Below are 26,008 nucleotides of genomic sequence, written 5' to 3' on the forward strand. Positions count from 1 at the left end.
TCGCGTCGCTCCCGGGAGTCTCGCGGTGACAGCTTAGATCATCGATAGAAAAGAAAGGATTTGCAAATGGAGGTGGTTGAAAAGGTTACAGTTTGAACGACAAAAGGTTGGTGTTTCGATGTATATAGCTTCCATATTACCACATGGTCAGGTTTGTAAGTAATTTGGATTCGTTATTGTGGGGAAACGATTAGTTAGGCGTCGTTTTGTGGTTTGGTAAACGCTACGTGGACAATCGGAGTATTAGCAACCAGCTAACGATGTTAGCTTGTGTTGTTATCGCAGACTAACTATTCGCCTCAAGTAAACACGGTAACATTTAGTATAGTGTGAGTGTGTCCAAACTTATATGTACACTAACTAGGTATTTTTTATTCTGAATTCTCATTTTGCCCTGCCTTATTCATACGACGGTATGTTTACAGTATAACAATTTTGTTATGAAGAAAAATATGTATGGGCGTTAGATGCTCAACGTGAATGACACCTGGTAAAGTCAGCAATTAACATTAACGCTAGCTGTGTAAAATAAAACAATAAATCAGTGAGTTGCGTAACTAATGTTAGTAGCAAAGATCCAAAGACAAGATTCATAAATTAACCATTTTGCTAATATTTCTGTGATTTAAAAAAAGTTTTGCTTCGGTTGGAGACATTTTTGTTGTTTCTTTTGTTACTTTTGATTATTAACGACATACAGGAAAACGGCGAAAAACTTCCACAAGCAAAGGGAGTCAAGTGAAGTTCATTAAGCCTTTCGTTCTTTACATTTATAATTACATTTGATAACAAAACGATTAGGCTACGTATGGATTTCTGACTGATGTGGTGTTTGCCCAGAATGTTTACGTAGGAAATATTCACTTCTACCGCACTAAACATAAGGAACAACATCACATCAATGTGCACATTAGTCCCCATTTTCCTGTTGTTACATCTCTGCATATCTGTCCAAAATAAACGAATGTAAAAGTACATTCAAAGATTTTTCCCTTAATTAATTTTGTTTTAATCTTTTGAACATTTCCTTTACAGGGTTTTTTTTATATTTAAAATCGACATTTAATGACAACTTTATTATTAATGCACTGTTGATGTATTCATGTTGAATACACAAAGCTTATTTCCACTGTACACCAAGTATAGAAGATCAAAAGAACTTAGCTGAGATTTTGGTTGAATGGTAATTAAGTAAGTAGCTCATGATTGTTGAGATTGGTGTACTAGCCAGAAATGTAAAACATTTGTGTGTAGTGTGACATTTGTGTAGAGTTGGCATCAATAATTTTGTCTACAAACTGAACCCAATAAAGTGAAAAATAACAGTGAGTAGACAAAGTCGTGATAAACTCAATAACATTTCTGCACAGTTCCTTGCAAATGCCACATATTACCTTTGTGAAACTTTTGTTGAGAGTGCTTAAGATGCACTTATTTAACTTAGTGGTAATTACAGAGGCTGCAGCTGTGTTGAAAGGTGCCCTGTTATTTGTGTCTAATCTTTGCCTCTGTGTCTGTGTCAGGTACATCTGGCCATGTCTGAATCGCTGTATGAGAAGTTTTTGGCCCCAGAGGAGCCGTTCCCTCTCCTCTCCCAAAGAGCCAACCTCAGTGATGTGGGAACCCTAGACGTCAGTGACTTTGGCTGTCAGCTCTCGTCTTGTCACAGAACAGACCCTCTACACCGCTTCCACAGTAACAGGCAAGTAGAGTGTGTTTGTTTGTGTGTTCACACATGTGTGTCACCTGTCTCTGATGTAAATTGACTTTCAGATAATGCTTTCAAAGGATATTTACAGCAGGATGTGTGATTGCAGCTGTTGGTAGAATTCACCCTCCTGCTATTGAGGAGTGTCAGTGTGCTTGTGAAGTTTTACGTGTCCTTGCTGACTGTGCCAGTAAAGTTTGTTTACAGCTGTGGCAGCTCACTAGAATTGATGTTTCTCACACCATGTTTGTTCCAACCAAAACCCCCACCATACTGCTTGCCACTATGAAAAGGGTAACAGAGTGTGAAACACAGTTAGAGATTACAGCCTGAAACTCATAATTATAATGTTACATGGCACTGAAAATTACTGCCATTAGAGAACATTAAAAGGCTGTGTGGTTTTCTCTTGTTTTAAAGGGCTAGAAAAACCTATGTCCAAATATTATCTTCAGTGCAATGATTCTTTACATGCAAAGGACTCCTGCACCTATATTTTTGTTTATCCTTTGTGTAGATAAACTTAATAGACATTTGGAATGTCTTTCAAAGAGATTCAGTTGTTTGAAATGTATTAACATAATTAAAATGTGCATCCTTCTCTTATTTGCACTGCACTTGTTCTCAGGAAAATGATCAGAACAATTTCCAGAAATTACTCATGTCATTTACTTTGAACCTGATGTTCCTGCTGTTCCTCCTCTTGTTCTCCTCAGATGGAACCTTACTTCCTGTGGGACCAGCGTTGCCAGCTCAGAGTGCAGTGAGGAGCTCTTCTCCTCTGTATCAGTGGGGGATCAGGATGACTGTTACTCCCTTCTGGATGACCAAGAACTAACATCGCTGGACTTGTTTCCAGAGGGCAGTGTTTGCAGCGACGTCTCCTCCTCGATCAGCACCTATTGGGACTGGTCTGACAGCGAATTTGAGTGGCAGGTTGGTTATTAGCTGGTCTGTTTGTTAATTTACAAGTGATTTTTTTAAAGCAGATTTTATTTTTAAATGTGTACTGTAAGAACATGGTTGCATTATCTGGATGTGGATATTGTGGCCAATCTGATTAAAATCATACTGTAACTGGGAGCCCTTTCCAAACGTCTTCCTGTCTTGTTGGCTACACACATTATTGCTGATCTGTCTTTCTGCTTTCCTCCTAGTTGCCAGGAAGTGACATTGCCAGTGGCAGCGATGTCCTCTCTGACATCATCCCGAGCGTGCCAAGTTCACCGTGTTTGTTTTCCAAGAGGAAGCCCAAGCCCCACCCTCATCGTAACCTGGATGAACTACCTTGGAGTGCTATGACCAACGATGAACAAGTAAGTAAAGCTGACACACCTTACTATGCTGCTGCAGAGTTCAGAAGCAGCAACAACAAAGCTGACAACCTCAGTCAAGCTAATAATTTATCACAACATAATAGGAGAGCAGTGATTCCCAGACAAAAACTGCTAAACTGAAAGCTCTGTGTGTGTGTTACCACTTCCAGGTGGAGTACATTGAGTACCTGAGTCGGAAGGTCAGCACAGAGATGGGCCTGAGAGAGCAGCTGGACATCATCAAGATCATCGACCCATGTGCTCAGATCTCTCCCACAGACAGTGAATTCATCATTGAGCTCAACTGTCTCACCGATGAGAAACTCAAACAGGTGGGTGATAGTTCTGAAACACTTCTATAATACAGGACAACTACACCAATAAACAAAGCTGGTTTTCTTTCACACTTAGCTACAAGCTTATAGCAAACTGTGAGCAGCCTGTCATACATTCAACACAAACAGTAGATTTTTAAATGGCTGCTTATTTTCCAGTCTCTGAGGACACCTAGAAATATGTAAAGCACTTGTGCTTCTTGTTTTTAGCAGATTTCCATTTACATCAAAGGCGTTTTTGTGCTTTTGAAAGTTATTTGCAACCAATTTGACACCTGAAATGCTGACATGAAATGCTGTTTGGTGATTATAGGTAAATATGTATAGAAGTTTATGTGATTCTAGTATCAGTGGGTCCACTTCAAAACTAGTACTTACTATATGAATGAAAATGTCTAGTATGATGTCATTATTGTTGCATTTTGGAGAACAACACCCACTGCTAATGCGTCACTGATAAAAACAATGCTCCTCCACGTGAAAAGAGTGATTTGTGACGAGTGTGTTGTCGTCAGGTGCGTAACTACATCCGAGAGCACAGCCCCAGGCAGCGGGCCAGTAGCACCAGAGAGGGCTGGAAGAGGAGCAGCCACAGCAGCGCCAGCACCGGCGGTGTCAGTGGAGCCAGCAGCAGCAACGCCAGCATGGTCAGCTCGGCTAGCTCCTCCACCGGTTCCACAGCCTCCAACTCTGTAGCAGGTAAGTTTAGTTAAGAGTGCTGTCACTGGAGGAGCCTGCAGCAATAGGACACTTCAGCTCAGAGTCACATTACATTTTTAAGCCTATCTTGTTGTAATACTGTTTATATTTCCCTTTGTTACAGGTGGTACAGCCTCAGCCTGTAGTGGAAGCAGTGTTGCCAACATCAGCAGAGCTCACAGTGATGGCAACCTCTCCAGTGCTGCAGAACGTATACGAGACTCTAAAGTAAGGTTCCTCTGTATACGATAACTTCTGTTTTTCAGGTGATGTTTTATTGTGCTAGACATACATCATTCAGTTTTCTTCACTCAGAATCCCAAGTGGAAACTTAAAGAGTACATTTGACCATACTATTTCTGACCCCACTTACATGTTGTCTTTACTTTAACTAATACATTCTAATTAATTTTGTACTGCATTATATCTACAAACTTTTTTTTATCTGATTTAAATACCAGTGCCCTTTTTGTCAGCTATTTCTTTTACCTCTCCATTTAACAGAGCATGTAATTTTAGCATCATCTCTACACCCTTATTCTCGTCTAGGTATCATCACTAACCTCTCTCCCCCACACTGTCTTTTCAGAAACGTTCGAAGCAGCGGAAGCTTCAGCAGAAAGCCCTCCGAAAGCGGCAGCTGAAAGAGCAGCGACAGGCTCGAAAGGAGCGTCTGAGCGGGCTGTTTCTGAACGAGGAGGTGCTGTCATTACGGGTGACGGAGGAGGACGACCACGGTGACGACCTGGACATACTGATGTGACACCAGTGAATCAATCAGTGCTCCCTCTAGGCCTGCTCTCTCACCACCCAGCCACTACCATAGAGCTTAGAGACCACGCTAATCCAGAACACTGCACGCATTAGCTTTGAATAGGCTAACACGCTAATAACGCATTTTGTAAGAGTGATGTAGGCAATAATCGCTTCTAGTAGCCTCTAGCATAGCTTGACATATTGCTTGCTTATACTGGTGTTACATACTAGTGCTAAAACTGCTAGCTGCTGCAATCACTCTTAAGCTAGCTACAGAAATAATGCTAAAATACTGCTAATGCTTTGATTAGATACTGATCTCAGTCTAACCTACTTGTAGCCAATGCTCATGCTGCAACAGCCTAGAAGCTTGCAGATACACATAAATATACACTACTAATGACAGTTATTTCAGCTTAACACGGTTAACAAGAGGACTGCTTATAGATGCTGAAACAGCATATATCCACTGCTACTAATACAGCCACCACTGGCAGAAGGACAGATCAGGCAAGAGAAGCAGAGTTTGGCCATTTATGCAGATGCTGTGATAACCAGTTGATGGCAACAAGTTTATTTTTTCATAACATTACAGGAGGAGATATGTGCCAGTTGGCTGTCTGTAGCTCATTTGTTGGTAGTTTTCACACATCTGCCTACAAATTCTACACGGCTGTATCTGCACTGACCAAACTCTGTTCATCTGTAGCTTTAGTTTTATCTGCAGCAGGTTAGGTTACAGCAGCAAAGACATGAGTTAATACTTAAGTATACAGTCAATGACATGAGTGTAAAGTATTGGTATTGTTAGTTTTAACATGACAGGAGATTTACTGACACATCCAGGAAACACCACAATCTTGAAATTGAAACATCACTGGGCAGTTTGTGGTGAATGATGGAGCCTCGTTGAGAGTTGAAGACTAATGTCAGATTAAAGTATTTGATGCTCCTGAAAACCATCCTCCAAATCAAACAGATACATCCGAGATGAAGAGGTTCCTGATGTGGAAATGGAGGGGAGCTGGTCTGTCTTTCTCTCTGCTGAGTGTTGTGGTCCCATTTCACTCTCAAGGCTTAGAGGGAGCACTGAAAACACTGCATGTTTAAATCGTCACCCACACTGAGTTCCTGTGTGGTCCAGTAACTAACAACTTACTTTGCATTCACCTGTTTAAAATAGCTTACCTTATTGTAAATAAATGATAAATAACAGCATATTTACTGCTTGCTTTCAGGTTTTCCTTGGTGATAAAGGTTTGATTTAAAGTTTTTTTTCCCTGTGTGTATATATTTATATATATATATATATATATGATGACTAAGTAATGAACTAATTGGTTGTCATAGCTTAAAAGCTGTAAATTGCCACAGGTCTTTGCAAAAAAAATTAGAGTCTTATTTTGATGCATTTAGTTGTGTTTTGTCACAAGTACTTGAGTTTGGTCTTCGTCTCAGACATCTTTTAAACTCTGACTTTGTCAAATCCTCATTTTTTTTTCTCCTATAAGCACTCCTGTTGTGTTTCCTCCAGAGATAGTTTTGCCATCATTTACTTCTGTGTACGTTTTTGAATGATCTGACCACCATCATATGTTTCAAGCATTTGAGCACTGTCTTAGTTTTTACAGATCACAGTGTCTTTACATGTACTGTATGGCTGGTTTGGCTTTGGTGCTCAACTTGGTTTCTTGAGCATGTGCATCCAACATTTAGCCATTAACTCATCTTTCAGAAGCGCTCTGTTAAAATATTTAAAATTACAGTGTGGATGAATCAGGAACACCTCAGAAACAACTTGAGGTGGAGTTTTTGTTGAGTTGTAGCTATCATGTCATTTTCATATTGGCTAAAAGTAGCAACCTGAGATATTTTTGTTTCTTTGTGTGTTTCTTTTTTTTTTTGGCTACCTTGTAGGAAACAGTTTTCCCACAGCTTTTCAGCTGTAATATGATGAACCACTGCAGTTATTGGTCTAACAGCCTGTTGTCCTTTCTAATACTTTCTAATGTGTACTGAGCTTTGGCTCTTGTCTCTGTCTTGTGTATAAAGTTATTAATTTACAGCAATTATGTTAAAAGCAGCTTTATGTATTCTGTAGTACTGAATTTAGTAAAACTCTATTTTGAAAAATAAGATAAATTTTGAAGAAAAAAAATTAAACAAACAGCAGTGCGATGCAACAAAGTTATTTGTGTATATAAGGTACCATGTAATTGCTGAAAATGAATGGTTTTGAACTGATTAAACATAGTTTAAAAAGGTTTTATTGTAAACCAAACTTTTTGTTTGGGGAGATTCCCCCAGTGTCATTTTTATGATTATTTTACACTACTTCACACATATAGCAGTTCCTTATAAACCAACATGAACAATGTTGCCATGTCAGTGCTGCAGGGGAGTTCACTCAGTGGTTCAGATACATTGTAATTTTGACAAATAAACATACTGTTGCATCTGATTTTTTTTCAAGTGTGACTGTTTTGTTACATTGACAAGATGGGCTGAAGTTATGGTACTCTGCCATGACTTTACATAATAGATCAAAACTGAATAACCAACCAAAAATATTCAATTTAGTTTTAAAGTATGAAAATAATCAAAGGAGTTATCTGCACAGTTCAAAAATATGTCTGACAACTGAATATTTCCACTTGAAATATTCTTAATAACTTGTCAAGTTGCAACTGGTGGAGAACCTTGCATTGAAGCTGTGCGAGCTTGTGTTTGAGTTCATGTTTTGGACAGTAGGAGGCAGCAACACGCTCCGGAGCGTGTGGACTTCCGGAAACAAAAGAGACGAAGAAGAAAGATGCGGACGTGACGTCATGGTGTTTACAATGCACGGCTGACGCACAAGCGAGCGTGAACTACCGAAGGCGAACTAAATACAATATCTCCTTGTTTTTACACATTTACCTGCTGAGTTTGGTCGTAGTTGTCGTACTTCAATGGGTGCACACGGGGTTTTGGGGAACGAGCCCGAGTCTATAGACTACTCGGTGCACGAAGCCTGGAATGAGGCCACCAATGTCTACCTGCTGGTTATCCTGGTCAGCTTCGGTCTGCTGATGTACGCCAGAAAGTAAGCGCAGTTTAAATCTTTCAGTCACACATTCACCACCCTGTCACTCAGCTTATAATAGGCAGAAGAACAACACAGCTGAAGAACTGTGCATTTTATTGTCTTCCTGGTTACAGGCAAGTGTATTTTACATCACATGGCTTGATATCTAAACATCATCAGTGTCTCTTGTCTATTTCGGCATTAATTTAACCCTCCAAATCTGCGTTTACAATTGAATTTTAACTTCAGATATCGATTGACAGATATATTGGCATATGCGGCCTGTGCAGTCTTATTGTTTCTCTTTATTAACGTTTTATCCAGAAACAAGAGGAAGATCATGCGCATCTTCACTCTGCCTCCCACCGTCGGCAGCAGCCCGGAGCCCAACTTCTACGACAGTCTGCAGAAGGTCCGCCTGCGACAGCAGCTTGAGATGTACTCTCTGGGTGAGTATCAGTGCAGATCTGCACAGGACAAGAGGAAGAACAGTCGGCATCTGGGCTGTTTACAAACAAGAGAAGGAATGTGTTTTATCAACTTTGGTTCAGTGGGGGCCACAGAATTGTTGACAGCAGAGTCATGGTATAGTTTTCAAGTATGGAGAGTTTAGCTTCACACACAATTCACCATATTAACGCTTATAATCCAACATGAATCTTTCACTTGTTCCTACTCTACCAGATGAATTAGACCTAATAACTGCCAAATGTTTTCTGCACATTATTTAATGTATTTTTAGTGCACTCATTTAAACGCCTCATAACTGAGGAGTGTTTCAGATTTTTTGGTTTAATGACATAGATCTTGATCACACTGAATAGGTACCTGTGTCTCGTGTTGTCATTCTGCGTAATGTTGAGGTAACTAAAACTTACCAGCTGTCTTTAACTCTCTTCTCTTTTGTCTTTTAGCCAGAAAATTTGAGCAGCAGCAACAACAACAAGGCCAGACAGAGAGTGTGCAGCTCTCCATGGAATGAGTGGTGGGCACTGCTCCCTCTCTGTCAGAGAAACACTCCTGCATCTTAAAGCCATCTGTACATGGATAGGAAAGGACGTGAGTGGCTGTCATGTTCAGAGATCGTGAAATAGACACTTCTCCTGTCCTGCGTGTTTGTGTTTGGCTCCTAGAAAGCGACACGTCTCCCTTCACCTCCTGTTGTCTCTTCTTTGTCTGAACACATGGAGCAGATACAGCTGGGTGGATGAATTAAAGCCAGGAAGGCTTATGGGAGTGCAGCGTTTTACAGTAGTAGTGACACTAACACAGTGAGAGTAATGATAAACCTGTAACCACAGCAGATGTCACTGGGGGGTTGTCAGTGTGGCATGAGGAAAAAAAAGTCCCCACTTAAGAATTTAGATGTTTTTTTTACTTGTTTAATGTTTGTGAGATATGTTTTGTGTCAGGTGGTCAGTAAAATTAAAATTCTCAAATGTAAAAATAAAGACACATATACCTAAAGTGATTCAGTTTGAAGATTATTTGATGAGCAGAGCTTCATCTGTTTTTTGTTTTGTCTTTTTGAGTTTCTTCGACTTTAAAACTTAAAATATTGGATCCAACTATTCCTTTTGTACCTCACTAAGAAAGGTCAGAAGTATTAAGTAACAAAAAAAGTTACAATACTCCAGATAATCTACAGAAAATGGAGTAGAACATATTGTAGTTCCACTGAAAGTTGTTGACAGAAAAGGTTGTGTGTCTCTGTGCTCATCACGTGTATGTAGGAGCATGATTTCATGACAACACGACTACAGGCAGTCATGGTCCAGTTTGAAACACAAATGTTTTAATGAGGTGATTTAACTTTTTTGGAGGAAAAACCAGATTAAACACAAACTTATTCAAATGAGAATACTTTAGTGTGTGATCAAATACTTGAAAAAGTAATGACATTCCCATCTACCTCAGCTGTACTTTGCATGCCAACAGGTTAAACTAGGATTCTAACATTACATCTGCTAAACATGAGCATGCTAGCATTGTGACTGTGAGCATATCTGCATGCTGTTTTTGCCTGAGTACAACCCTAGGGCTGCTAACATGGCTGTAGACAGTAAAATGTACGTTTTCAATGATCTGTGTACCACATTGTGATTTTTGTTTTCTAAAAATCAAACCACATAGGTTCTTTCATCAGCAAATCAATGTGTCAATCATATCATAGTAGTCAAGAAGCCCTCGGAGATGACCAGGCAGGGAGCAGGTTTTATTTATACTGAAACATCCAGTAACTGCTCGGTTTTCTGTTCCATCCAGAGCAGGGAGGTCCCTTCGTTTAACAGTCCAACAGTGTGAAATGCAGCTGATGAGAGAAGCAAGAACTCACGCATACAACAGAAAACGCTGGTAATGAACTGATCACAGAAACAGCACAGTAATTCCCAGACAAGGAAAATGGTTCTTTGAGAACAAACACCTCAATCAAATAATGAAGCACTCACACTCTTTTTAGTGAGTTGTTTTCCATCTGCAGTGGTAAACACTCAAGTTGAATTTTCTTTGTGAGCCAGCCATCGGTTACAGATGGAAAACTGCCAGTATTTACAGGACTCCTGATGGACTAACATAATGTCAAATGGCTTCACTACACATGAATATTAACAGCCGATAGCTTCAGCAGTGTAAACATGGCAACAATGTTTGCAATCTTTGGAAATATATCATTTCCTGCATCAGATTGTTAAAGCTTGGCACCAGCATTTTTAAAGGAAAATATACAAAATGCTCCAGGCATAAAATAAATTGTACAAAGCCAGTTCCCTTGCGCCTAAGCTCATTTAAGAAAATTGTCAAAACATTACAGAGTATAAAAATAACAGGTTCTGAAACTAAATATAAAATTGCAATTATATACAAAAAAAGGCAGGAAGTCAGGAGACAGCAATAAAACCAACTGTGTTCATTCACACAGCGCAGCAAGCTGATTTCTGCAGTAAAATAAAGGTCAAGTAGCAGGAGCAAGCAAGATGCTCTACAATCTACAATGCAATGTGCTTTATTGAGCAGCGAACCCTCAGTGTTGACCATGAGGGCAGATATCCACGTCGTCAGCAGGGAGAGTGCTGGCATACTGAGACCTCCAGTCTCTGAGGAAGAGCTCCTCTGCCTGGCTCTGCAGGGTCTGCTGACCTTTCCCAACCTCTGAGCCCGTCTGGTTCACAACCAGGCCCACACCAGCAGTCTGAGTGAAGTAGTTCTCTGACCAGTTGGACGTCCCTGTGGACACAAACACTCATCAGTTAGTCTGCATGACAGTTACAGGAGGGTAAAGTCAGTGAGTATTATCACTCATTCTATTCAAGGATTTTATCACTTTAGTTGGCTGAGGTGGAGCTAATAACCACTTTAATAAGTGCTGAGAACCTTAGTTCACAGTGTTTGAGGTTATAGGTAGGTTCAGTTTCAGACTAAAGTGACAGACAAAAGGAATATTTTTTTCTACTATGCATCAGGTTTTAGAGGTTGATTACATGTTTGGTATGAAAAATGATCTGCAAAATAACCAGCACATAAAACTGTCAGATAAATGTAATAGAGGTTTAGGTGCAAAGTAGCATAAAATGGAAATACTTGAGTAAAGTACAGGCATACCTCAAGACAGTACGAGACATTATTCTCACAGTGTATATTCATGTTTCAAAGGTCAGAACAGTGGTGATAACATACCTATATAGACCACCCTGTCTGTGACCATGTACTTGGCGTGATTAACTCGTGCAAAGAGGATCTTCATCTGCTCCGGTGTTGAAGGCACTGTAAAGATTTTCTGTAAAGACACAAAAATAAATGAATGAATAAAAATTCAGTATCCATCATCATTGTGTTAAGTGCACCATGTTTCAGACATTAAGGAAATTAAATCTCCAAACGTACTATGTCAATGTCACATTTCAGTGGAGGCCTGTTGAGCACCAGCAGGGACTGCAGGAAGGTGAACATGGCGGCAGGCGAGTGCTCCCAGCAGCTGACCATCAGTCGGACCTGCACCCCTCTGGTGCAGGCTGCAGTGCGCAGGGCCGAGTCGATGGCGGGCCAGAACCTGAGAGCAGGAGACCAGAGCACAGTGTGAGCCCTTCAGCAGGGGAAGCTTTGCAGAAAACACATCAATATTTTCAATATACAGCATGTACTGTATGTCTGTAGTGCTTGAGGACAGATGAGAGAAACATAGGAAACACAGCAAAGTAGGAAAGAGACTCACTCTGTGTGCTACTGATGAAAAGGAAGTGCCTACACAGGACAACTCATTTAGCTGTATTTCTACTTTGCAGTGTACAGTAAATTTTGTACATCACTAAACACATCACAGCTGGACTTCAGGCTGATTGGCTCTCTTCATGTTTGGAAACTTTCCAACTTTTTGATTAATAAGCTTTCAGCCAGCAGGTATACCTCATCTCAATTAGAGAAACTGCTTTGTCAGCCAATCAGGGTCCAGAGCTGTGACTGGTCAATAAATGCCCTTTTACTGGTCCATATTACATGATCTCTTTACAGTGACACAGTAGCATGTACAGTGTATCTAGTAACTTCAATAGTATAGGTCTTCATATTGAGTCTGCAGTGATAAATTAATACTGGTGGCTGTAGGTGAGCTGAGTGTACCTGAGTGGCTCTGTGTACTGAGACAGAGGAAGGTAGTCCATGACGGAGATGTAAATGAATTTCTGGGCGTCGCTGATGACAGTCAAGATGGTGGCGAGATCGTCAGAGCGGCCACGGGCTGAGATTTGTGGAGGGGCACTCTGTGGGAAACAGACACGGAACAAGCAATGAGGATCATGGGAGCGAAGAGGGAGAGGAATAAGAAACTTTTATAGCCATCCTCTTGTCTAAAATGTTGTAAACACCCTGTGATGAATGAGCCTACAATACTGAAAATACTACGACATCATGCTGACACACAGTGAGAACTCAGAGGTTCAGTTTTCAGAAAGCTAAAACAAACAAGTCAACAAAGAGGAAACCAACAATTGTCAACTTTGGAATAACAACTACTGGTGTGACATTTTTACTATTACCAGACATTATCATAATATAGTATCACACCTGCAGAAAGCCTGGTCATAAAAAACTGAACTCCAAAAATACCAAAGGATAACACTGCCATCACTGCACACAAAGGGAACAAACAAACAGTGTGGTACTGGAGATATTTGCATTTAGGCTTCAGTATAATTTACTATAGAGACAGCATGTTGAAGCTGTCACTATGCAACAAAATAAACAGACCACTGTGTAAGTCATGACTGCTGCACATAGCTCTCACTGTGTTGAGGCTATCAGAATATACACTTCTGATGCATTTAAAAAATAAATTCATTAATTATTTACCACAGTTCAGTTCATCTATCTGGTTAGGTTTACATGGGAATACATTACCTACAAATTAGGATTATAGTTTGAAATAGTAGGTAGTTTGCCCCATATCAAGGGCTGCAAAAGGGTGGAAAATTTCCAGCAAATTTCCAAGGGAAGGTAAGCTGGGCAATTTTGAAAATATTCAAAGCTGGAAACTTTCCATTGGAATTAACAGGAATGTATAGGAATTTACAGGAATTAACTGGAAAGTACTTTATACAAACTGTATACATTCATATACAAACATAAATATAAACACCTGCAGACATGCATGCAAACTAATACAAATTTTAAAAAATCTAACTTCAACAACAAAGTTGTCTTATTGAAAAAGAAAAAACATGAACAATGAATAAAATACACGTGTTCCTTCCTCAGACCTTTGGTTTCTACACCATGACTGCTGGGTGCTCTTAACGCCTGCTCTTAAATTGTCAATGAAATGGTGTTAAGAAGCTTACGTTCAGCATATCTGATTTACTAGCTAACCCACTACTGTATAAAGACATTTTAATTTATTTTTTGCTGGTTAAACTTTAATACCATAGATCAAATATATTGACCCCAGTAATATCATCAAAACTGACTTGACTGGATGTAGTCCTGGGCTCAGCAGTAGTGTGGCTTCAACAGTTCTGCTGTAGTGAGCAGGATAATAGAAATGATCTGTGCATGTGATGGAGGTGCAGGCAGGGGGAATGGCCTCAAACTCCCTGCAGTAAGTAGTGTAGTAGTGTGCTGTGTGCATATGGGACAGTTCCTGTTAATTCCTGTATATTCCCAGATATGTTAATTCCCATAATAAAAGAAAATTCTTGGAATTTTGCAACTCTACCTACACCTCAACTATTACTCAGGATTGATTAACCATTAATTCATATGTCATATGATGAGCTAAACATTGTTTCAAGAGTACAATTCCAGTGTAAACACAAAAAGAACAAATTAAGACATAAAGTTTAATTTTGACAATAACATCTGTCTTAACATGTCAGAATCAAACAAACCCATACTGGTCAGAAACACACTCAGAGTACTCCTCTTAAAGGAAGCTTACAGACTTATGTTGAACTTACAGACAGGTAGACTTGAGCAGGTACTCCATTGAACTTCAGGTGCAGGGGATTCTGGGAGCTGGACAGGGCAGAGAGGCGAGCAGGCCAGTACGGGGGCAGAGAGCCATTGTTTGCACCACCGATGCTCCAGTACACCCCAAAGATCCGAAAGGCGTCCTGAGCCAGGCAGCTGCAGTCCTCCACTGCCAGACCCACCTCCTTCACCTTAGTACAACAAAGACCACAGACTGTATTAATGCTGCTGCAGCCAAGAAGTAGGCCTGTGTTTGACAGGGGGTCATCTGAGAATTAAGCATCACAATTACTCTGCACTATTAAGACCTAAATGATAATCCACATTATTGTACTCAATATGAATCAGGGAAGTGGAAGTGTATCATGCCAGTGCAGTGATTCTACAATATATGTATAACTTGCTTCCAATGTACACATCAGTACCAGAGTTTAATTACATTATCAACTGTGCAGCCCTCCTTGAAAGTCTATTAGTCTGAGTGGTACACCATCAGTCTGAGGCTAATCTAAAAGCTGCTGTCTCACTGTAGCCCTGTTAGTTTCAGTTGTGTGTTCAGATTTGTAGGTTTGGAGACTTGCTTTTAGAGCTTTTACCTAGGAGCCATTAACTGCGGGGATATCAGTTCTACAGATCTACTGGACAGTAATGTGATCTGTAAACAGACAAGGTCTTGGTGGGTACCACTGGACATAATGACTAGAGACTTAAACCATGCCCACACATTGAAAATGCATATTTTCTCTCTGTTTTACCTGACTCAGAGAGCGCCAGTCCATGTTGGCACTGCCCAGGTAGAAGTGCTTTTGATCCACCACCCACAGCTTGGTGTGGACAATACCTCCAGTTACAGCTTTAAGGTCAACTTCTCTGACTTCTGCACCTGCAACAACACAACAGAGAGATCCATCCAGTGAGTTCCAACCTTTCCATGGTTACAAGGTTGCCAGTTCACTATCTTGGCTTGGATACCAAAATGTTTACGTACAAACTGTTTTACAGAAGAAGCTAATAGCAGAGGCTCTCAACAATAAATAATTCTATGAGGTTGCATTTCCAATATAAGGGGCTCAGTTAGTGGGGATGTGCTACATGTTGTCAGATGATGCTGTACCTGTTGCAGCCAGCTCTGCTGTGTCTTTGGTTGAGGTCTGTGGGGCATTGACTGCAATCTGAAGTTTCACACCTTTAGATTCAAGTCGTTTCAGGTGCTCAAAGACCTTTTGTCCCTGCAAAGCACACACATCAAAGGATGAAAAAAGGGGATTTAGTACAACCACCAATCACTTGATATATAGTGCAAAATCATGAGGTTGGGGATATGCCACTTTACTGACCTGAGAGTCAGAGGAGTCAGTGGACTCCAAATCGGCGCCTCGTAGCGTGAAGTAGAATGCAGCAATATGGACTGAGCTGTTGGCCTTGTCCAGCAGATGCAGCCAGCTGTCTGCGATGCTCTGTCTGGACATGGGAGAGGACTGGTAGAGACCTACAGGGATGCTCTCCACCAGATGTACTCTGAACAGAGAACAGTGTGATTGAAGTTATCCAGGCAGCATCCCAAATTAGAAGAGCACTTCAGTGGTCACTTCAGAGTGTTTTTTTATGAGTCCTGATAATGTGAATATCACAAACTCTTATTTTTCTCCAGAGACCAGAATAGGTCAGAAAGATTGACACTTTGTTGATATTTCTTACCGACAGTCAGTGCTACAGGGCTCTGGTACTAAGCCAAAGCCCTCGAGCCAGTGCAGCTCCAGCTGAGCCGTGAGCTGGGCCACGGACATGGGAAGCCCGTAGTGCCAAACATGCTGACCAAACCCTCCGAGAAGCAGCAAGACGGTGGGAAGGAAGCAGAGGAGGGTAAAACTGAAGCATCCTGAGCTCTGCAAAATGACAGAAGTGCAATTTTAAGGTACAAACAAATGGATAAAGTTAATGGATAAAGATCGCAGCTTTGACAACAGGCTGGGAAACAGCTTAGGCTTGTGTTACATGCCACAGCTGTTGCTGCAGGGTGTGGTGAAATTCCTTTATATATGACTGACTCTGTTGAGACCACCAAGAAAACAGTATGACTGATGTCAGTGGAATCTATTAAGCAAGTACAGCAACATAACTCACCTTAGTTGACTGGGTTGATCTAACTTTAGCAGGCTTCTCTGATGCTACAGGAGCTGCAGATTCATCCACGGCTCTTTTCTCTGCAAGTTTTGAAAACTCTGACTGGATTATATGTGGTTCGCGATGATCCTTCATCTCTCCTAAACTGTGGCGCTCGGATTTTTCACCTGTCACAGCCTCCTCACATTCAGCATCTGATGATGATCTACTGTCCTTTAATTCAAATACATTCATTGGCTCTGTTTCCCATGGTGGTTCTTCATCCATGATTGTAGCATCCCCTTGGCTGACCTCAGCTGTGTGATCACTCTCTGGAGACTCAGACTTTTCAGTGTCTCCAGAGGCAGTGAGGGTAATCCTGCCTTTAACCTCAATGTCATGCTTCTCTGCTGTGTCTTCCTGTGGCTTTTGGTTGAGGAAGCCCTCATGTGGAAGGACTTAGAGTGGCATCTGGTATGGTATCTGCTTCTGTTTCTGAGGTTTTGCTCTTGTCTTGCTCTGGTAAATGTTGCTCTGACCCTTGTTCTGGTCTTAGGGCAGGTCGGGGGCTTGCAGTCATAAGATGCTGCACAGATTCAGACAAACTCCAGCTCTTGGGTGCTGTAATCAGGGAGCTAGAAGCCATTGCAGCAGCTTGTTCTGAGCTGCTGAATGGAGAGGTGGCTTCAAGGCTGATTTTGGGGGCTCGGAGTGATGGCAGGGGGAGTGCTGTTTCTCTGACATCGGGTGGTTTGGCCTTTGACGACTCCACACTTCCATATCCAGCTTTCTCATGAGGCGGAGTTACATGGACAGGGGTATCTTTCTTGGGAACAGGCAGCTCCGTGTTCTGGCTTGCACCGGTAGGTCGTTTATGGAAAGTCGGGATGCGAGAGACGGGTTTCCCACCTTTGCGGTTCATGTCTTCTTTCTCCTCAAGCTCTTTTTTTGCAGCCTTGTCGTCAGCCTGCAGACGGTCCAGCAGAACACTACAATGCTTCAGTTCCTTTAGGGGACAGAATCACATTAGGAAAACCACATGCAGATAAGTTTTTACCCACTGGCTCTGAATAGCCTCACAACAAAACCTTTGCATGTAACATGTACTTTTGAAAAAGCATCAACAGACTCAAACAAACTCAATATACTCCATTCTTTTTACTCTCTGTCTCAGTACAGGTTAACAACTATACAGCACTGTATATTACCTTGAGAGGCTTCTGTAGCCCTGCTAAAAGCTAAAGTAGCCACACCTATTCAAATGAGCTCTCCTGACTGGTACACCTCCACATGGCTGCCGCAGACTGTTCAACATGTTGTTATGGATGTCAATATTTGTTTATGAACCTGAAATGTTACCATGGCAACCATATCGCTGTTAAAGCTGAACATTCTAACTTGCTCTGTCAACAATGCTGATATTCCACAGCAACCATATTTCAGAGTTCCAGGGCATAAACGGTTTACTGACTGTGCTTCTGAGGATGTTGAATTATTCTGACCACAAAATGTATGTAATGTATTGTAATCTCACTACAAATGTGTTTATTGGCTGATAAAAAAGGCAGACAAGTAACTCAATTTCCAATGTTTTGTGTTTGTTTATGTCCCACTGTCATGACTACACAGCCCTTTTTCTTGTAAGACATTTTGAAATGTCACAGGAAGTGTCACTGAACCGACGCTGTCATGGTTTACTGGGACAGAGCCATCATTAATGTTATTAGTGACAGCTGTGCTTTTCCTACTATGACATGAGAAAAAGACAGATTAAGTCCAACTGATATAGGCAGGTTTTTCTGCCAATGTTAATATCAACATTTGATAAAGATCCAACAATTAGATATTAGCCAATAGTTTTTCTTTCATAAACAACAAAATAATACTTTTGATAATAATTTTGATCTGCGTCCATGATATTTACTGAGTGGGACATTTTGTAGTTGAAAAACAAATGACGAAGTGTAACAAATTATGTGATATAACCACTGTATTTGAGTTACCTGAAACATATCTTGGCATTTATGTACTGCAATTTCTTGTTAATTGTCAGCCAACCTGTACACTGATACCAATTTAGTGAATTACTTTATGACTGCTCTTGAAAAGCTATATTCAGATGTATAAACTTGACTAATTGCATGTATGACCTTCATGTCTAATATTATGTCCATCACATTGAATATTTTAAGTCAGATGCAGTAATGCTGTGCAAAAATGTCATTTGTCAGACATTTTAGATATTTAGATTCTTATCAAACATGCAGTCCCTTCATGGCGGGTCTGATCTGTCCTAACTTCATTCTACAGCATGACAATGACTAAACATTCAGCCAGAGACATAAAAACTATCTTCAGCAACTAGAAGAATAAAGAGTCCTGCAACAGATGGTCTGGGCCCCACAGAGCCCTGACCTCAACATCATGGGATTACATGAGGAGACAGAAGACAGTGAGACTGAGCCGAAATCCACAGAGGAACTGAGCAAAGTTCTTCAAGATGCTATCAACCTATCTGCCAAGTGCCTTGAAAAAAAAATAGTGCTGTTTTAAAGGCAAAGGGTGGTCACACCAAATATTGATTTGTTTTAGGTTTTCTCTGTTTGTAGAACTTTGTATGAAGTTGACTGATATACAAGCTCCCCAAGTTTACATTAATATTGATTTTGACACTGGCCTCAAAACTGCAGTGCTGGTTGTGCTCTCCTCTTTAAACACTCGTCGTCTTAATATATAAATCAGCTTTACTTCTCTACAATCAGGGTAAAGGAGATTAAGACACTTCCGCACTGGCTTGCCAGTATTTCCTGGTGATGATTGCATGCTGCTGCACACACATTATTATTTCTCTCACCACAAGGATGTATAAATAAGAGCTGGCCACACCCATGCATCCTAGGTAGACTCTGCTTTTTATGCAAATACAGAATAAGATGCAACAGAAAGAGGTGAGTATGTTGGAGTTTTCTGCAAGGTGAATTATAGCCTACCGTTAGATCTGCCTCCTCAGCAGCTTCCTCCTCCAGCTCAGCCGGTGGACTCCGGTCTCTCTCCATCACTTGGCCTTGGACAGACTCAGAGTCTGACTCATCTGACTCCTGACAGGACCACAGCGGTTAAGTTAATAAGCAGCAAGCTGCAGTGTAATAAAGCACCAGTCATGCACTCACGTAAGACTAAAGGGCGTACAGTGTGGATCTTCATCTAAACCATGCCTGTGGTAAAAGTAAAATAAAAAGGAATATAAAAGGTGAACATTTTACCATCGTCCTCACAAAGAAAACAACTTACCACAATGCAGTAACTTGCTAGGTAACAAGTTTTGGCTAGGCGCAGAGGTTCACTCTCACCGTGTAATTTCTTTCGTTGCTAACGCTTATGCTAACCAGCTAAGCAAATATTAGATAAGTTAAATTGATAATAGCAGTAGATATGTGTCTACATAATCCTTGCTTGAGTATTTTTCTTCAGGTTAGCCAGCTAACTGCGCTGCGGTGCCGTTAGCGAGCCAGCTACGTGGCCGACTGTGAAGTTTTCAGCAGTGGAGGAAGAGGAGGCGGAAAGGCTGAGTAATAAAATACCCACCGCGTACGTAATTCTCCCGTGCAGGCGGGTCGACCGTCTCGATTTTGCGGGTGTAGGGTCTGGTAACTCTTCCTCGGTCGCCTGACTAGGGCGGATGGATTTCCTGGATCGCAGTACCATAGGCATGTTAGACCACTTTAATAATGCAGCACCTTAGTGACACGAGATTAACGGACGGGACAGAGCGTGAAGAGCCCTCCGTTTGTTTGACGAGGGTCCACTGAGGCAAAGGCCCGACCTGTGGTAAACAATACCGGTATTTAACAGCGGCTAGTTTTCAAAACACCTCTTCTCGGCGACCAATAAACAACATTGTCGGCAAACGTCAATTGGTCGTACAGTCCGTCTCAAAATAAGTAAACAACAAATTGAAGAAACCGCGATTTCCTGTTGTCTCTGATTGGCCGTTAGAATCCAAACAGTGGCTCCGCCCATCAGACGTTACGCAGGTCACACACGGAAACAAGAGATTACTGTCGTCCGCTGAATATCCCGGAGCTCCGTGTCCACTGGAAATAAGGTGCGTTGTTATCGTCAAATGATTTCTGACGGCTTAAACATACCATAGCTTTGTGAGCAGTCAAAGCGTGATAGTTCTATATAGTTGATATTCGTGTTAGTTAACAAAGTTAGTTTCAGTTAGCTCAGTTAGCTGTTAAACACACTGAACGGAACACGACCGGTTGTTTATGTTCCAAAGACCACTGTCTGGATATACAGCTGTATATTTACTGAGCTTCAAAGGTCACTGAAATTTACCCAGCGGTCATGAACACCTGTACGATATAATAACATCAAATAATCTATCAGATATGTTTTTGTCGAAAATGAAAGAGACTGTGTGTGCCACCGGAGTGTGACTGTTGTATTGTTAATATAATAATGGCACTCTAATGGTCTATGGTTTAGTCGATGTAAAGGTTTACACACAGCTGGGCAGTGTGTAAGTGTATCACCTGCCAGTGTAAGCCATAACGTGAAACTGTAGTTACAGTATCATTAAACGGTAAACTAACAAGTCAGATTCATACCAGTGAGTGCTGTCTGAAATACTCGAGAATACAACTGTAAATCAAAGTATCAGTTTGACTCCCCCTCACCATCCAGCCATGACAAAGATAAAGAGTAAATCCTTAAAGTTGAGAAGCTGGAATCAGAGAATATTTTACTTTTTTGTTTAAAGGCAAAAAGAGTGATACCACTGATCAATTATCAAATAGTTACCAATTAATTTGTGTTGATAGATCAGGGAAGCTCTAATAAACAATTTCTAAGGCTGATTTCTCATAAATGTTTTTTTTATTAGCCTTTAGTTAACCAGGAAGTCTATTATCTCTTTTACAAGAGAGACCTAGTCAAAATAGCAGCATAAGATAGGGATCACATACAGTAGCAGAGAGCAGAGAGATAAAACTTTAAAACAGTGAAACATTAAACATTTTTGAATGTAATGCTTGACTGCCTGACAAAAAGCAGTTGTACATTTTTCCAAGCCCAGGCTGAACAGTACATAGGAACAGGAGAAAGTGTTTCACAAAGGTAAACAGGAAGCTCTATGAAGACTGGCTGTAAAGATAAAAAGGTACACATGAACCTGACTCTGTGAAGTCTGTCACGACATGTTTGATTGTTTCAGTCAAAATAATATTTCAAAATAAAATGCAGGAGTGAATGATAGACAGGGTGGAGCCTATGAAGTAATTCATTTGAAGCATGCATATACAGGGTTTCACCATAATCTAAAACTGTTACTAAACTGAGCAAGATCATGAATATTGTACATTTTCTGGGAAATCAGATGAAATAACCAAGCAGGAATATCTTTGCTAACCCAGCAAATCTGGTTTTGTTTTTCACTCTCAGGTCTCCCATGTAAACACTTCAGGCTGAGAGGAGAAGGTTTGGCAGTTTCTCTGTGATGATGGACAGTGAGTTCTGACAGCACCTCAATGGAAGCTCCGGTCACAGCTGCCCCTCCTTCCAACTCCTCCACCCTGCCTCCCCCGGTTCCCCTCCGCCCGGCTGTCGCCCCATCGGTCCAGCTTGGCTTCACCATCCTCTACACCGCTCTGTATGCCGTGCTCTTCCTGGTGGTGTACGCCCAGCTCTGGCTTCTCTACCTCTACAGACACAAAAGATGGAGCTACCAGAGCATTTTTCTGTTCCTCTGCCTGCTCTGGGCCGCCCTCCGCACCACCTTGTTCTCCTTTTACTTCTCTAATGCTCTGCAGGCCAACCACTTACCTGTTGCCATTTACTGGCTGCTCTACTGCTTCCCTGTTTGTTTGCAGTTCTTCACGCTCAGCCTCATTAACCTGTATTTCACTCAGGTAAGGCTGGGGAGAATGAAGCACTGGGTTATTCTCTTGAATTTACTGATGGAAATTGACTGAAAGATTGTAATAAGAACTGGACTGATAGAAATGCTTCATGACATTATGAAATAAGTGGCCTCTGTCACATCCATTTGTTATCTGTGAGCAGGGGAATTCCTTTCAGTAGCTGTCTGCCAAACAGTTATTTAAATGAAACCATGTGATGTCAGTGACTACTTTTGCTTTTGCTTTCCTTCTTCATTCTTCGTGGCTAATGTGTCTGTTAACTGTGTTGTGTGTTTCCCTTGTATTGCAGGTGTTGCTCAAAGTGAGGGAGGCTTACAGCTCAGCAGGGGGCAGAAAATTGTGAGTTACACACTGCGGTAGAAATTTAGAAAAGATCCCTCCTGCACTGAGAGTAATACTTGATTGAGCCTCACTCTGGCTTCCATGTCTTCCTCAGGTGGCTGGCACGGTGCATGTATGGCGCACTGAACGCCGTCTTCCTCTGCGTCAATGTGGTCTGCGCGGCTCTCGGGGACAGAGGCCGCGGTGGGTCGGGGGAGCGGACCTGGAACCTGGTCCTGGTTCGAGTCATAGTCAATGACTCGCTCTTCATCCTGGATGCGGTGTTGCTGGCTGTTTTGCTGTTGCTCCTGACCAGACACTCGCACTCCACCAGCCCCTACCTGATTAGCAAGGTGCGCTCAGCTTTAGTCTCTGGTGACAGCACAGCAATAAGTTAATAAGTTAAAGGGCCACGCCACCTATTGTTACACATTGAGATTAGTTTATTCCTCATTATTAGTTCTACTCATCCTGTGAAAACAGTTGTACTGTGTCTTTTGTGGCTCTGGAGGAGCTTTGTCAAAGCTGAGATGACATCACTATGACATCATCAGGGTAATCTCAGTTTGGGCTCAGAGACTACACATTAATAACAGTTTACCAGAGAAGGAGGGTCTAATGAGAGGCAACATTGAGTTGCATTATGGGAATTGTAGGATCCAGTATTTTTTTACCTATACTAAAAAATTATGATATTTCGGCATCTGCTGCATCTATTTTAATTATTGTGAGTCTCCCAAACATTAGAGTATCCACTTGTTTCCGTCCTCTGTAATTCTGATGGTACTCCAGGCTAACAATGCCTTTTCTGCCTGACCAGGGGACCACCGTGTGCCGCACAGCAGCACTGGGAGCAGCCGTGATCTTGCTGTTTGCCAGTCGAGCCTGCTACAACCTGACAGTCCTCTTTTTGTCCGAGAACTACCGGGTGGAGTCGTTCAACTTTGACTGGTACAACGTCTCTGACCAGGTAATCATCCTCTGGGTCCAGGCAACTTTTAGCCAGTGTGGTTGTCAGTGTTTTCATATCTCAGAACATGCAGGTGCTGATGGTTCATTGTAATAAAGTTAATAGCCATGGCTAGTAAAAATGCCAATACACTACAAATAACGCTGTGTTTGTTTGTTTGTAGGCTGACTTGCGAAATGAACTGGGCGACAGTGGCTACCTGGTCTTTGGTGCCATCCTCTTCATATGGGAACTGCTCCCAACCAGTCTGCTCATCCTCATCTTCAGGGTTCGCCAGCCCACTCAGGAGGTAGTCAGCACATCTGACAGACACTGGACTAAACATCAACTACATATAGAAATTGTAAAATGAAGCATGACACAGGATGTGCATTGTTGAAGCAACAGCAGTGATTTCAGCTTGTGTTTTCTCTGAACCTTACAGACCGACAGCATGACCATCAACAACAGGGTCCTACCTCGTCCATATTTCTTTGACGACCCTCAAGGCAGTGATGACGATGTGCCTGTTCCGTGGGCACGCAGTTCACATCCACAGTCTGGGTATGATCGTTAAAACCATATTATACTCAAAGTCAGTTAATCATTTAGTCAATTGACAGAACATTGATATATATTTTCTCTTCTTCTCGCTCTTTTTCAGCTGGTATGGAGCAGAGACTGCTCCTCTCCTGTTTTCCAGCAACCCTCCAAACCAGAACCACCAGCACCACTCATTCTACTCCACCCCCCAGAACTGACCCTGACCCCAGGGTTGTGGTATTATTCATTCCTAGGACAAAGTATACACACGGTTACCAGCCAATAGTACCTCCCTCTATGAGCAGTTTTTGCACTGAAAACCTCAGGAAATTATCACCAAACAGTGAATATGCACCTTGTAGTTTTTGAACAGAGAATAAATTTAAAGTCTTTTTTAGCTCAAAGGGAACAAACTCGGTGGGGAAAGGCCTGCCAGATGTGAATGGCCATATATTGTGCTCAGTGAGCTCTTTATTGGTTAAGGTTAAGCTGAGGTTTAACCCCAAGTTTTTAATTTGTTTTAAATAAGTCACTGTCCCATTGCTAACTAAACAGGGGAAACCAGCTTTTACAATTCCTAAAAATGGCACATTTAGCTTTATTAGCATTCCTTAATAAATGAATACATGTAATGCAATGTAGCACCAGCTGACAGCATGTCATAACCATTGGTAACAGGCATTGATGATACTATTTTGCAGTTTTGTAAGGTTTAACTTAAGCTAACTTTTTATGAAACAGACTAAAATACAATTTAACAACAGGCTCTTTTCTCATTATGTGTTTACAACAAAGTACTGTTTCTTTAAGACCACTGATGTCTTTCAAAATTTAATAATAATTCCACGTCAGCTCAGCAGGATCTCTCTTTTGTAGTCTCAGACCTATACATTTCTGCAGGTATTGTTGAACTATTTTTGGATTGTTTCCTTGTTTGTTTTTCTCTAAGTTCCCTCCATGGCCAGTGTCTGCCATTCTTTCAGTTTGTGTGTCCTCATTTAAAATTTTCGTGATTGATTCAGAGTCTTATTCCCTTACAGTGCAAGTTTAAGCTTATTTTATAACTTATTTTTATAACTATACTTCTACCTTTTAATCGTAGCAGATAATCGAAAGCTGTTCTCTGTAATGTCTTTACTAGAATGAGGCTTCTTCACATGACTGACATTTACTATGTAAACAACAGACCAATAAAAACATTAAAATGAACTTGTTCAGACTGTTGCTAAGCAGAAAATGTATGTGGGAAAAGTGCGGTCCACATCTGTTTTAATATATTTTAGCCTATTACTACAAATCATATGTTTCATTAATGCCAAACAAGGAATATGAGAGTGTTTCAGATTTTCAAATGTTTTCCAGCCTTGCAATCAGCCAGTTTTCCATTATCATCCAGTCAACACTGACCTTAAACTGGCTTTGAGTGCAATGGTGAACATCATACTTGCTTTTATATCTGGCTTTTATGTTACTGTTGCAGAATTTTCTGAAACAATTTATTCTGTCAACTGCATTCCTAGTCACGCTTTATTTTATGGGCCTGTGATTTCCAATTATTTCACAGTAGGTTTCCTGTGTTATACAAAGAAATGTCTACTCTCTGTATAATTGGTACCAACAACATGTTCAGTTTTATATCTAAAATTCAGTGGAAACCAGAGACCTTCACCTGGTTTAAATCAGTCTCGCAAAGCAGCTAAACTCTGAGAAGGATCCATTTTAAAAAGAAACATTTTGCCTGCTCTTTAATCTGATAAATACAGTAGCACACGACATTTTGAAAACCTTATTCGGATTTGTTCCCTGCAGAGATTTTGTTAACGCC

The 26,008-nt window shown here is 41.1% G+C and overlaps 4 protein-coding genes across 4 annotated transcripts; 3 read left to right on the forward strand and 1 right to left on the reverse strand.

The window, feature by feature from the left end:
- The first annotated feature begins 3 nt into the window (after positions 1–3).
- fam199x (family with sequence similarity 199, X-linked) lies at positions 4–7,275 on the forward strand. The gene is made up of 8 exons (XM_018669925.2): positions 4–106; positions 1,524–1,702; positions 2,425–2,644; positions 2,866–3,024; positions 3,195–3,356; positions 3,875–4,058; positions 4,183–4,286; positions 4,648–7,275. Exons 2-8 carry the CDS (start codon positions 1,536–1,538, stop codon positions 4,819–4,821), a joined length of 1,170 nt encoding a protein of 389 aa, XP_018525441.1. The 5' UTR covers positions 4–106; positions 1,524–1,535; the 3' UTR covers positions 4,822–7,275.
- Positions 7,276–7,620: 345 nt separating this feature from the next.
- On the forward strand, positions 7,621–9,348 carry smim19 (small integral membrane protein 19). Its single transcript, XM_018669912.2, has 3 exons — positions 7,621–7,899; positions 8,206–8,330; positions 8,796–9,348. The coding sequence occupies exons 1-3, from the start codon at positions 7,766–7,768 to the stop codon at positions 8,861–8,863; spliced, it is 327 nt and encodes a 108-aa protein (XP_018525428.1). The 5' UTR covers positions 7,621–7,765; the 3' UTR covers positions 8,864–9,348.
- A 306-nt stretch (positions 9,349–9,654) lies between these two features.
- Positions 9,655–20,154, reverse strand: pld7 (phospholipase D family, member 7). Its single transcript, XM_051072592.1, is given in 15 exon segments — positions 9,655–11,106; positions 11,557–11,656; positions 11,764–11,929; positions 12,496–12,635; positions 14,328–14,531; positions 15,096–15,223; positions 15,455–15,569; positions 15,678–15,858; positions 16,039–16,226; positions 16,465–16,893; positions 16,895–17,140; positions 17,142–17,233; positions 17,353–17,449; positions 19,434–19,541; positions 20,029–20,154. Coding segments are annotated over 15 exon segments (2,523 nt in total). The 3' UTR covers positions 9,655–10,903.
- On the forward strand, positions 20,154–25,392 carry gpr137 (G protein-coupled receptor 137). The gene is made up of 8 exons (XM_018669898.2): positions 20,154–20,548; positions 21,892–22,358; positions 22,660–22,709; positions 22,807–23,044; positions 23,512–23,661; positions 23,825–23,950; positions 24,086–24,204; positions 24,305–25,392. Exons 2-8 carry the CDS (start codon positions 21,978–21,980, stop codon positions 24,399–24,401), a joined length of 1,161 nt encoding a protein of 386 aa, XP_018525414.1. The 5' UTR covers positions 20,154–20,548; positions 21,892–21,977; the 3' UTR covers positions 24,402–25,392.
- Positions 25,393–26,008: the final 616 nt, after the last annotated feature.

This window comes from Lates calcarifer, linkage group LG8 (assembly GCF_001640805.2).
Source record: "Lates calcarifer isolate ASB-BC8 linkage group LG8, TLL_Latcal_v3, whole genome shotgun sequence".
Classification (NCBI taxonomy): domain Eukaryota; kingdom Metazoa; phylum Chordata; class Actinopteri; family Centropomidae; genus Lates; species Lates calcarifer.

Excerpts from the sequence above, each read along its gene's own strand:
- fam199x (XM_018669925.2), top strand. The coding sequence starts at position 1,536 with ATGTCTGAATCGCTGTATGAGAAGTTTTTGGCCCCAGAGGAGCCGTTC. Across the intron at positions 3,025-3,194 it reads CTATGACCAACGATGAACAA|GTGGAGTACATTGAGTACCT; the intron begins GTAAGTAAAGCT and ends TACCACTTCCAG. Across the intron at positions 3,357-3,874 it reads CCGATGAGAAACTCAAACAG|GTGCGTAACTACATCCGAGA; the intron begins GTGGGTGATAGT and ends TGTTGTCGTCAG.
- smim19 (XM_018669912.2), top strand. The coding sequence starts at position 7,766 with ATGGGTGCACACGGGGTTTTGGGGAACGAGCCCGAGTCTATAGACTAC. Across the intron at positions 7,900-8,205 it reads CTGCTGATGTACGCCAGAAA|AAACAAGAGGAAGATCATGC; the intron begins GTAAGCGCAGTT and ends CGTTTTATCCAG. Across the intron at positions 8,331-8,795 it reads GCTTGAGATGTACTCTCTGG|CCAGAAAATTTGAGCAGCAG; the intron begins GTGAGTATCAGT and ends TTTGTCTTTTAG.
- gpr137 (XM_018669898.2), top strand. The coding sequence starts at position 21,978 with ATGGAAGCTCCGGTCACAGCTGCCCCTCCTTCCAACTCCTCCACCCTG. Across the intron at positions 22,710-22,806 it reads TCAGCAGGGGGCAGAAAATT|GTGGCTGGCACGGTGCATGT; the intron begins GTGAGTTACACA and ends TGTCTTCCTCAG. Across the intron at positions 23,662-23,824 it reads GGTACAACGTCTCTGACCAG|GCTGACTTGCGAAATGAACT; the intron begins GTAATCATCCTC and ends GTTTGTTTGTAG.